This window comes from Gavialis gangeticus, unplaced genomic scaffold (assembly GCF_001723915.1).
Source record: "Gavialis gangeticus isolate Ggan-Ray unplaced genomic scaffold, GavGan_comp1, whole genome shotgun sequence".
In the NCBI taxonomy this organism is placed as follows: Eukaryota; Metazoa; Chordata; order Crocodylia; family Gavialidae; genus Gavialis; species Gavialis gangeticus.
In genome coordinates, this window is record NW_017729013.1 from 5,703,088 (window position 1) to 5,716,335 (window position 13,248).

At 45.0% G+C, this 13,248-nt stretch overlaps 1 protein-coding gene across 2 annotated transcripts in view; it reads right to left on the reverse strand.

Moving 5' to 3' along the window:
* SPNS2 (sphingolipid transporter 2) overlaps positions 1 to 13,248 on the reverse strand; it is a 146,446-nt gene that overhangs the window by 58,984 nt on the left and 74,214 nt on the right. For both annotated transcript variants that reach the window (XR_002096323.1, XM_019511419.1), the window contains exon 3: positions 1,730 to 1,881. Coding sequence is in view for 1 of the 2 variants with exons in the window: in XM_019511419.1 (XP_019366964.1) it covers positions 1,730 to 1,881 (152 nt within the window). In the remaining variant the exon portion in view is untranslated. The remainder of the gene's footprint in view (positions 1 to 1,729; positions 1,882 to 13,248) is intronic.

Here is a 13,248-nt window from a genome sequence, read left to right on the forward strand (position 1 = left end):
AAAAAAAAAAAAAAAAAAAAAGCCTTCCAACTTGACACTGCATCTAAACATTTATGTACTGACTGTCCATTTAATACCCATCAAGAGATGCCATAACCTCATATGACAAGGCTTAGAGAAAACATGCAGAGTCCTAATGAGAAAACACTATCAACCTACTGGGAGGTCAGAGGACCAAGCAGATCTTTTGCTGGGTGATGCTGAGTTATGTCCAGGAAATAAATGGCAGTTCTAGTTGAGTGTTGGAGCTTCTTTTGAAAATGCACCACTCAGCATGGAGCCTGCCTGGGTTAAAGCTGCAAGGGATGCTAGAGGGGGATTGGAACTTGTGAGACACCTTTATTATACAGCCTGTACAGCCATATAGATACCTGAGCAGTACTCAGTAAGATTCCGGTACTGACCATTTGCAAAAATAGGTCCCCAAACCAAACCACTGATTCCAAGTCCACTGGCCTTTGGGATAATTAAGACCCAGAGCCAGACTGAAGAACTTGGGTCCATTCCTAGCTGCATGCCATTACTAAGCACATTTGTCTTCAGGAGGAATTGATATGTTGCCAGCCATCACTCAGCTGAATTCATTATGCAAACACTCATTGTCCTAGGGCCATTTAGGAAACAGTTATTTCCATCAAGTTACAGACTTGGCCATTTCTTTTTCCTGAAGAGCAAAGGAATGCTTTTAAGCTTTGTCTTCAAGTTAACTGCCTTGATCAGTAATCAGTGTGTTACCACCCCAAATCAGATGTTTTTTACTACACTGATGGGGTTCACTGCTGTCCAGGTTTTCCCTTCTGGAAATGAACTCACTGAGTTACTTCTCCACAGGAAGCCATCTACCTCTGGAATCTGGATGCAAATTGCATGAGCTCACCCTGTCTACCACCTCACAATGCAGGGTCAGGCACTGTAGAAAAACACAGAATCCCTCATGTCCCAACAATCAGATACTGCACTGGGCTGATAAGGGAACTCAAATGAGAGAAAGTGCCAGAGGAAATAACTACTATAAGACAGAATATGGCTGTTACATTCATCAGGAATCTACAGGCTTGGCTTTCCTCCATTTCTCTTTGTAAGGTTCAGCGTAAACGTTCATCAGAGCATTCAGCCTTCTCTGTACTAAACTTTTAAATATATTATTTCCCACAGTTGCAGCTCCACGAGTAGAAGCACTAAAATAGTATGACCACTACTGTTTTAGTTACCGTGGTGTCTAGAGTTGCTCAGAGCCAAATGTCATAGTTGCATATAGGCTGAAATATGAAAGGCAACTAAGGCGGCTCTGGGAAAGCAGAAACTTATAAAAAGTATGCATGTTCAATCGTGCACTTGCACACCTTTGAAAATTTATCTCCCAGTATTAAAAATGATCCTCTAGACTTGACAGGAATTTGGTAGGACTCAGCTAGGCCCAGACAACAAATGGGCAAGAAGCATCAACAGTTAAGAGAGTCAGCATACCGTTAGTCATATTAATTGTACAATCAATACTGTCACTATTCCAAAACTGCACTTTGCTAATAATATCTAATACTTCATACTTATTCCCTAAAAGGGCTTTAACACTGCACATGAGTTTATGGCAGAACTGGGAACAAAACCTAATTCTTCTGGTTAACCGGTTCCTCCTGTACTCGCTAATCTGCAGCCTTCACTATATAAAGAAAGCCAGCCAAAACAAGTCAGCCATGTAGGATCAGTCAGAACTGCATGGGTTTGTTACCTGCCCAGAGGGATCGCAAAGTAGAAGACAGACAGCATGAGGGTCCTGGTGTTTTTGGTAAAAAGGTCTCCTATGATGGTGGGAGCGATGGTGGAGTAACTGGCTTCACCAATGCCAACCAAACCTCGTGAGAGGACAAGGAGCCAGAAGTACTAAGAGAAGAAGAAAAAGAAAAGATTAATACATGACCCTGATCGTCAAGCCTTCAAAGTGGTTGATAATGAAACAGTCCAGCAAGAAAAACGTATCTCCACGTGACCAGAATGTAACACTTGCCCCTCTTTTCCCCTCGGTCTGCTGCCATTGGTTTTCCAGTGATGTGTTTGTAGTGATTTATACGTATGAAGAGCAATAAATCCTTCTCTTAACATGCATCTCGGAAGATGGTCTAATCCTGATGTGTTTTTCACTAGCAAAAATACTTTGGCGGCCACGTTGGGTAAAAAATGGGAAACAGATTCTCATTTCATTCTCAGGGTGAGCTTCAACCTCATGCAATTAATGGCTCACTAGAAAGGCAGTTTTGAGTGGAGTTGAACTATAACAACCTTTATATTCAGAGGTTTTAAATGATAAGCATAACTCCTCTTTATCAGAGTTCCCACAGCACAGTGAGTGACAAGTTAATATTGGCGCAACTTGACGGGCTCTTCAAGGTTATAGAAGAACCAATTTCCCTAAATTCAAGCAGAATTAAGTTAACCAAAATTTTCCTAGATCAGAATTTCTGTATTTTAGAGGTGCTTCTAATTCAGACAATGGACAGGCTTAGCAGCAGGTTTGGAGATGACAGGCTGAGGACCAGGTATGCGGGGATGCACAGGGGAAGGACTTTCAAAAGCATTAACCACTATTTGAACTCTGCTCTCACTGCAGTCAGTGCAAGCCACAGCAGTCAAGGAAGAAGGCCTCGTCTGACACTGAACACTTCCAAAGAATTTCACCTTAGTAATTCAGGTAAAATGCAAACACTGATGATGAAGTAAAACTCAAGCTCGCTGGTAAAGTTGGCAAATGGCCCCAGGAACATTGGCCAGCTCAGAAAGCAGACACTGTAGCTGTTTAGAGACAAAAATGAGGCATTCACTAACAGCCACTGCCATGGCACATCATGCACCAGTGTAAAGTTAGGTACTGATATCACTCGGGGGGGTGGGAGAGCAATCTCCAGGTGCTGGAAGTGAGCAAAGATCCAATGTGCCAGAATATATGTTGGAACAGGGGCAGCAAATTCAAATCTGGTAAATCCAATATGGAGGATAAAAGGAAGAAAAAAAGAGAAAAAGGAATTATGTAATTATTCAAATGTAATACTCATTTTGACATTGGTTCTTAAACTCTTAGGGCCTGATTTTCAAGTCAGCCTCTCTCTCTGCACTTACAGTTTCCTAGGTGTCACTGTCTGAAGGCATTGCTCATACCACTTCCATATCTACCTGAAGCACTAGCACAACTGAGCAGTTAGACAGCAAAACAACATAGGCTAGGCCTAGAAATAACTTGCAGGTTCAGAAATAATTTATTAATCATTTAGTTAACTGCAGCAGCAAATTATGAGCAGGAAGAAAAAGGGCTCAGAGAGGCCAAACTTAAAACTCAAAACCTTTCAGTCTCCCAGAAACTGTCTCTGTTCTTATCCCTTAGGTCACTCAGATGGAGCTGTACAGGTAACATTAAGCTCTTAAATGTGAAAACGCTTTACAAAGGTGGGAAGTGCTGTTCATCTCTGGTTACAAAGGAGAGAAACTGAGGTGGTGAAAGAGTAAGTGACTTGACACTTGAGGTCATATAATAAGTCTAAGGAGGTTTCCTGAGGTCCTGTCCCACAAGCCAACCAAGCACTGTAGTCAACAAGCCACAGGTACATAGGCTGGCAAACAATTTACATCTTTTCCAAAGAACTCCACTTTGTGTGCATTGACCATTTTCGTACTGGAAGTCCCAGGGTGAGGAACCATTTGTCATGTTTCCTCTAAACCAGGGGTGGGCAAAATATGGCCCACGGGTCAGATCCAGCCCACCAGGCACTTTCATCACGGAGCTCAGCTGGGCAGGGTGTGCATGTGAGGGATAGCAGGGACCCTCCACTTCTCCACATGGTGTGCAGCCCCTGCTGCCAGCAGCAGCAGCAGCAGCAGGCGGGGGTGCTTGGGGCGCTCGTGCCCCACGTAGGCGCTGGCACCCGGCTCCAGCCAGCGCTGCAGTATCATGTGGCTCCTACAGCGCTGCATGTCGGGGCTTGCATGGTGTGCATGTAGCTCCCGCACTCGTGCAGCACCGGGGGAAGCTCTGTGCTGGATTCAGCTGCCTTCCTCACCCCCTGCCGTGGAAAACCCAGGACTCCACTGGAAGTGGAAGGGAGCGCCGGTCCCTGCTTCCACCCCCCCCAATCACACCCCCCCATATGCAATATACAGGAATAAGACTTTATTTTTGAGTTATTATGCAAGCCTTCCGTACACAGTACACAAACACAAATTATGACAAATATTTTTTGTTATAAAATTAAAATATGTTATAGTAGGATATTTGAATTTTAGCATAGGATTTATTTTTTTCTGGTTCCAAGTTGGCAACCCTCCCCTCCCAAAAGGAGCATTTGGAGGGAGTGAGGGAAGGGGAGGGACTTCCAATGCAAAGGTCAGGGGCTAGGGGGTGGGACTTCTGGTCCCAATATGGCAAACAGGGGGCGGGGCAACTGTCAAGGGGCAGGGCTACCCACGCAGCCCTTGACAGCTCAACAAAAGTCATGAAGCGGCCCTCCACCTAAAATAATTGCCCGGCTGTGCTCTAAACACATGAGCACATGCAGAGTCTTCAATACCTGTTACTATAATGCAAGTTCTACCTCTATACCCATTTTTTAAATGTAATTATAAAAGGTCCCTGCCCACTCACCAGGTGTTTGCAATATAGGGAATTAATGCACCTCCAACAGCACTTAACAGATGCCTGGTGGTGCAGCCAGAAAGGGTGACTTTCTGATTCAAACCACTGAATTCATGGCCCTTGCCCACAGCTGAACCACTCCACAATACTGTGAAGATACGCTACATATGATTGGCATATGGGTAGCCAATGCACTGGGGATGATCAGTGTTATGCACTTGCTGAATGACTTGGGCAGGCAAAATGAGAAAGAGGTCACATTGGAGGCTGGCTTTTATTTTGCCCAAGTTCATGGGTTGGCTTCTGACACTGGAAAGTCAGAAGCAAGTATGGTTCTGAAGAGCGGGGTACATAGAGTTAAAGAGCTCCACGTTTTCAAGCATTAGTCTCAATAAGCACTCTGCACTCGAGTGATGTTCTGACTTGTTTTTTCAAGATGCATTTCTCAGACCTTGCCTACAATAGGAAAATCCTGCTGAAATTTCTCACTGCTATTAATACCAGTTCAGTATATCAGTAAAGCTAGGAGTTTTACTCTATTTCAGGTTTTTCTGCTAAACACATTCTGATGCATGGGGAGTGTGGCAGAAAGCCACCTCTGTTTCTCCCCAAAAACTCTGCTCTGTGACAATTTGGTGAGGATGGGCCCGGCAGAGGATACACACATTACCCCATCCCGTTAGGTAACCTGAGCTGGATACATTCCTGAGGGAGGGGGGAAATCTGCTCCCTCTGCCTATGTGACTGGCATCACATACGTGGGTGAAAGGCTTGGGCTCCCTGGGGAGCTAGAGACTGCCAGTCTGCCCAGGAACTAGTGATGCATTTCAAATTGGTTGGCTGACAGCCAACAGGTGCTGGCCTCCCTTGGACCAGGTAAATGAGGTCATAAGGGCTATACAAGTTAAGAACTGCCCAGGAGGAGGGGCAGCAGCCATAAGGAAGACTCAGAGAGAGAGAAGAGCTGGACCATCTGAAACTTGCTCTCTCTCTCAAAACTCATGATCAAGGAACAGCCTGCCTCCAGAGGGAATTTCCACCTGCCTCGGGATGATACTTGTGAGTAAGCTACCTGAGATCTAACTAGATACATAGCTTGCAGTAACTCAGATGTGTGATCAAAGGCTACCCAGCCATGCCAGTTTGCTTTATGGGATTTCTCTGATATTGCTCTACCCAGTACCCTATTCCAACCCTAGCCCTTGCAACCAATAAAGTTCTCCTTTGTACCTAGCATGGGAGACTTACTGGGAGTGGGCCTAGATTATGCCTTGAGGTCCCCTTGGTTCGGCTGACTAAGGGCGACCACTACTTGTGCTCCTGACTGAGGGAAGCACCCCCAAGTGCTTGAAGTGAGTCAAGTACCCTCAAGGCCTACTAGGCCTGTGTTACCCAGGGGACGCAGATCCAGAAATCAAGCCCAGCCCTGGGTGGTGGCAGTTTTAACCTCAGGCTAGCGGGTGTGCTCCAGGAAGGCGGGGGTCGTCCAGACGTGAGGCGCCCCAGGGAGGCACTCGGAGCCTGGAGGGTGGTCAGGTGCAGTGAGGTGGGTGGCTCAATGCAGGAGCACCCCCTACTGGCCCGCCACGGGGAATACAAATAAGCCTGAGCAATGGGTTTCTGACTTTAGATGGCAATCAACATGACCACACAAAAAGAAAAACCGTACAAGATGTAAGCAACGCTGCACCTCCAAGACAGAGTCTTGAAGGCAATGGATAAAGGCGCCTGGGCAGACAGAGTGGTAGGTAAGCAGTATAAGAACATAAAAATGAATGAAGCACTTGCTTACAATCCTCTCCAGATCTTCCCATGCTGTGTTTATATTATTTCCTTTTAATACTACTGATTGATCTTTCCTGGGAGTTTTGATAGCACCCATCAACTTGGTATCTAAGTGATCAAAATTACTCAGGAAATCATTTGAGATAACACCTAAACATCCATCTTTAAGTGTCTGAATCACATGAAAAAGTCTTTACTGTCAATGTTGACAATATATTCCAGCTAGGTACCTAGCCTCAAGGGTGGGCCCTTCTGCAGGGAAATTAATTTTCTTCTCTGTCTACATAGGCAAGAAAAAAACTCTCTTATGCTCCATGTGTGGACTACAGTCATATAAATGAACTACTAGGGAAGAGTTAATTTACCATGTGAAGTCATGAACACACCTCATACACACATTTTTATATGCAACGTGCTGCTCACATGTACAAGAAGCATGTCTTGTACACATGGACGGGTAGGCCCTTGTTTCTGGGTTGAGCTCCTTTTTCTTTTAGTTGAAGTCTGGACTCGAGCAAAACAATAAGACAAAGAGGGCAGCTGCTGGCCACTTTGTGTGTGCTCTGGGCCAACTGCCTTTAAGAACAGCATGAGAAGCTGAAAATGAAAACTTAATTGAATTCTACTATTCCCCAAGCAGAAGTTGCTATGCATTAAAGAAGTTTATTCCTTTATACATTACTTTGGAACTCTTCTGTAATTTGTTCATTTGTGCAAATGCTTCCAGCTCTGCCAAGGGACTTTAAAACCTGGAGTCAGCTTTGTACACCTAAGCTTATTTCATTTTCGTATAAATTAATCCCAGTAATTTAAGGCTTTGGTGCTTTCTGCTTGGGCTAGTGATGGGGGTGTGAAATGATTTTTGGACACCAAAAACTAGAACGGCAAGCAATCTGTTTCTAATACAGTTTAAACAGCAACACAGAAGACTGGGTTTTTCAACAATACCTGCCAGTGATGCCCCTGGTTTATGAAAAATGTAGTTCCCAGGAGTGGAAGCACTGGGCAAATCCGCCTCCCTCTGTAAACTGCCCTCTGAAGTCCTAGACACGCTCATACAGTGACGGCCAAGGCCATAGCAGCATTCTTGGCCACAAGATCTGTACACCAATGACTGGGTACAAAAAGCAAGAGAAAAGTTGCCATGGGAACATCCAATCTATGCGGTATAATTGCCTTGAACGCTAGGATGATTTAAGATGCAAGAGAGCAATAATTCCCCCTCCTCACTTTTGATATACAACAAAGGGATGATAGGGACAGAAGCAGGCAACATTCAGCCATAACATAAGCTAACACGAAGAAAGGACAAAAGCTGCATGCTCTTGCTTATTGTCAGCTGAAAGCCACGCCACAAAAGTACCCACTACCAGCATTGGGGAGGAGAGCAGGAGGGATGCCCTCTTCTCTTCCGTGTCTTTCCAAGCAAGAAAGGGAAGCAGGGGCTATTCTCTAAGAGTCCCAGACTATTATATTAACATGCATGTCTCCATTGCTGGAAATACTGGACTGTAGATATTAAATGTACATGCACACACATTTTGAAAGGGATATGACTGCTCAAGCCTCCATGATTTTACTCCAGTTCCTCTGCACCATGGTAGCACTCAATAGGCCAGAGTATCCTTCAGCAAGGCAGTGGCATGTGACTGCCTTGAACTGCGTTTGAACAACCCCCCCCCAATTACATATTTATCCTACTGATACAGACCATTGAGTAAGTAACAAATGTTTTAATAGGTCTAATTACAGCCTTAACTCTTTTCTCTCTTTTTTTTTTAAAGTAGTTAATAAAGGGAATAAGCCACTATGCTTGAAAAGATTATAGGTTTATTAGTGGCCACTAATCTGACAAAGTATGTGTAAAACTCAGAAGAACCAGCCTTGCTGTCTAAATAGTCAGGTGATCCTTAAGCCTGGGAATTAAGCATTTGAACCTTGAAGTGAAGTAGCTAGAAGGGGTCTTGCAAGAGAGGAAATGCAGGACTTGTCCAGACTATTGAAATCTGAACCAGCGTTAGCTATAATGATATAGCAGCACTAGTGAAAGGCCCGATGCAGGTGTCCTGCACCAGTGTGAACTAGATTTTGTTTTGGCACACCAGGGACTGCAACAACATAGCTACAGTGATTGCACTTGTGCAAATTTCCTGAACTCTAGACAGATTTAACTTCCCTGGGGTTCCTCAAAGCAGGCTCAGGACCATGAAATTAGCATATGAGCTACAACTTTGCCAAATGCATGGGTTTTCTTATACACGCGTTACAAGCAGATGAAGGAGTGCAGCAGCATCAGGGTTCCCTGCAAGGAAAGCACACGTTGGGGCAGTGTCTTTGTGTCACTGGGCTGCTGGGAGTGCAGCAGATTAATGTACAATCTGGTTAGATAAAATCAGCTGAGACTCGCATGGTCCATAATGACATGGCTGATGGGTGGAACAGCTATGAGCTAGGGCCAAAGCATCAGTGTAGGTTTCATTTCCCAGAGCTTCATGGTTTCTGGAGCAAACTCAATGGGACTGTACAGCAGAGTCCCCGACTTGTTATCCTTTGAGCTGGCTCAGTGGTGCATTGTCAACACTGAGGCACAATAACATCGATGTCTAGTGGTCTAACATGATATAAGATCGCTTAGGGATGCATCTGATATATTGTGGGGGTTGGCAGTTCAGAGAAAGACAAAGAAGCCAAAGCAAAAGCTGCATGCAGCTGTGCTGCCAGTCACCTTTCAGCACCTCTGCAGAAAGCCACATTTAAGTGCAAATAATTGCTTCTTCAAACAGGATCCTCTTTTCTTACCAGATGAATAACACTTTCTGTTGTGCTTCATTAACAGCTTTCCCAAACATAGCAGCGTGGTGTGTGGATCTAATGATTAAAACTGACACACCACACCCTTTACTGCAGGCATGCAAAGAGTCCCATTACTCATGACACAAACCAGAATAGGAATTGTGCTTCTGTAGTATCAGTTTTGTGACTAACAATATTGGCAGCTGTAAACCCACAGTTCAAGTATCAGCTAATTTGTCGGCAGTTGTTCCGAGAGATGAGCAAGGACGTGGCATTACAAATGCAGGTGAGATATTTTTTTTTTTAACTTAAACAGCCTCAACTTCTGCCTTCCAACGTCCCAGAAAAGAAAGAATCATGTGTATGAACCTGCACCTTTCCAAATTAAACAGGGGCATCCACTGAGGCAGATCAGCAGATGTTGCAATGGGAATTGGTAAAAGTCACCTTCTGAGACTCAGTGGGCTGACTGAGGTGCTGGTGATGCACCTAAATGTAAGATCCTAAGCTGGATATTCCCTCCACAAACTGTTGCAGATATTGGAAATCCAGATGCGAATTTTGCAAGATGTTTCTATTTTTACCACGGACACAATGATTTTCCTCAGTCCAAAACGTTCTAGGACAATGCGATGTTCCAAATACAGATGTGGATCCAACTTTGGACACAGTGTCTACCATTTTCAATTTCTTTCATTTTTAACAAGAATACAAGCTTGAGATGAAGGAAAGGAGGGAGAGAGGAAGGGAAAGATATTTAGTGCTGGTGAAATGTGATGGGTTGACCATCGTTTACACATAGGGGCAGCCCAAAAGTGCCCGAATGTTCACACCACGTAGGGGGGATCTCTGCTAAGTTCCTGAAGATGACACGTGTCCAGATGACAAAAATTGCTTCCATAACCAGTGCCCATTAGGCCCCTTCGTGAGCATGCCGGCAGAATGGCCAAAATCTGAATGAGCCCTGGAGATGGACCTGTCTGCCCATCTGTTTATCAAGTCTTTTTTCTGGGAAGCATTTGAGCGGGAGGAACCTCTCATCTCATTAGTGGGTTTTTTGGCCGTGGTAGGTAAGAACCCCTGTAATTCATGGCGGTTACTGCCGAATCATCTGTCTGTGGGGGGTGGGAGAGAAGAGTAGGATAATATGTATGTGGGGGGTCTGTTAGCTGTCAGCTTGATACAATGAATTACCAGCACTGATGCAATGTCATGGATTATCATCATTACACTTCTCTTCCTTTGAGATGCCAGGGAGGCTCATGCAAGGACACCTGCTTGGCAAATTCAGCTCTAAACCACCACCTCACCTCCTACAAACCATGAGATGTGAGTCACGCTGGAAGCATGGCCTGATGGAAACGTTCACTGTATCTTCCATTTCTGTTCCCACGTGGTGTATGGCAGAACAGAAGTTCTTTGCAATTTGCCTCTTGCTCCTTTCCACCTCCTAAACTCCCAATCTGGGCTGTCACGGACACCCAGGCAGTATTTCACTTACTGAGTCTCAAAAACCCAACCTTTCCTTTAAGTCTCTTTTGCAGCTGCCCTTTCTCCCCTGTGGGATCACCTCTGCTCTCAAGCCCTGCAGCCTCCTCTTCCTCATCAGAACTCACCTTTGGCATCCAACTCAAGCTACTGATCCTTCCCTACTATTTTAATGTTTTGTCCCAACTCCATATGGTACTACATCTTAGTTCTCATTCCTCCTGTTCCAACACACGCGCACCCCTCCTTCACCACCTCCTTCTGTATCAGGACTCATCTACATACAAATTGGAATGAATGCAGCTAAATATCCATTTTAATTCACACTATATTAGTTCAGTCAAGACGGTCTTTACACAAACTGCACAACAAACATGTCCTACCAAGTCAAATCAATATAGGACACGTTATTCCAAGACCAGTGTCCACCCACACTCTGAAATAACTACATTCAGTTACTGAAGCTGTACAGCATTTAAACAGGCCTAGAGTGAGCATCTGTAAGCCACTAAAATAAGCAGAAAATGTGCTTTTGACTTTGCAAAGAGCGCTGCAGCTTCAAGAGCCTCATAAACTCCAATCCTGAAAGCCTGTGTGTGCGCAGGAGGAGTGACATGCACATGCTCAAGTGCCGGACATTAAAATTACACAGTAATCCCAGTGCTCTAAGTTGAGTGACAATGGATCTCAAGCCCTTTGCCTGCCCACCGCCTTAGGCACAGAGTATTAAAAGAGAAGGGGTGTAGAATAGGCCCGTCTGAGGTCATGCGGTATGTGCTCCTGTGTGCGCCTTGGCATGCCAATGAGGCAGTCTGCTCTGAGCTCCCCTCTGGTCTCCTTCTGACCAGAAGCAGGAGAATGTGTAGGCTGTACAGTGCTGTCCCTCTGCTGCAGAGTCCCTTGTACTCTGCAACCAACTCATGGGTTTATTCTTCATACTTGCCCTCACTGCTCTCAGCAACCTATGCTGAGGAGATCAAGCCCTTGGCAAAGCACTATGAAAGGGAAGTAGCATGACATGCCTCACTGCGGTGCAGTAGGAAGCTGGCCGCTTGCAATGCTGGTGAAGCCCATTCAACTCTTACCAACACCCAATTTTGTAGAATAGCCATTTATTCCTTGCAGATGTTTCGCAGGGTTAACAAAGGAGTATTAGATGAAGCGCATTACGCACATGAGCAATGCACATTGTAGATGCTTGTAAGCAACTTATTGAGCTGCTGGGATGTAAATTGATTAATCGTCTACTCAAGTGCTAATGTATTAATTAACCTTTTCAAAGCTATTGTTTAAAATTTCCATATAGGATATGTATATAAATAATATCTAAATATAAAGGGCAGCTGATTTTTCCAACAGGGCTCATTACTACAATACCTAAGCAGCAAGCTACAATCAACTTCCTCAGAGCTTCAACCCATTTCAATTCCTTTAAGTAGCCCATCAACTTTCAGTATAATGCACCTCACCTTAGAGCACTCCCCCTCCGGGAAACTTTTGCTGCTATTAGTATCCCCAGAAGGAGAGAAGAGACTGCAGCAAAGAGAACAGGAACAAATTATATTTAAATATAGCCATGAGCAAGGAAGATGAAACAAAGTCCACTAGTCTTCCCTTTAATTGTCTCTAGTATTTGTTAATGGCTTTAGCTCTCCCTGGTGACTTGTTCAGCCACACTTGATTGAATGTGAAGGGTTTTATTTGGAAATATACTTGAGACTCTGGGTGATTAAAGTCCCTTCTTACTTTGTGAGATTTATGCCATAATAGAGTATTTAAAAATATCCAGTCAGGGAAGCTTGGTAAAAACTTCCTTTTTCATTACTTGTACCCTTTGACCAAGGACCAAGGTCTTTGACAGCCGGGTGCCTACAACTAGGCTCCAAAGTCCAGATTTAGGCAGCTCATTAATTGCTCTGATCTTCTGAAAAGAAAGTCAACAGAAGCTGCTGGGTGCCTAGCACTTAGGAAAACCAGGCCACTTGTTTTCGCTGCCTAAATATAGGCAGGGGGCTAAGGTTTTCAAAGCTGCTCAAGGGACCTGGATGCACATATCCCTTGGGAGAAGCCTAGTTTCAGGTATCCATTTTTGAAAGTCCAGGTTTTAATGCAGGAGATCTCAATATGCACTGCAACTTCTCTGCAAGCCATGGAGATCTGACCGTCACCTTTTATTTATAGGCAATGACAGCAAGATTCTGACCCAATCCTTGCTGTCATCCGGTTAAGTATCGTATTTACTTGAATCAAAGATGAGACGCTCCCCCCCACCCCCAATCAGCATGGTGGAAAGAGCCCCATATCTTAGGTTCCCGTACAAAGCAGGGCTGGGTGGGGGGGTGCAGGTGGCTGCTATGGTTCTGGCTTGGGCTGTCACCACTGTCAGCACCTGCAGGCGGTCCTGGATCACCGCTGCTGGTGTCTGCAGGTGGTCGCTGACAGCCAGTCGGTGCTCACCACCCTCCACCCCCCGCTGCCGGCAGCGCTGCCATTGCCTGCAGGAGCTTGCCGTGCCCCCCAGCCTCCGGGGGACTTGGTGTTCATGGCAGAGGCTGAGGTGTGCT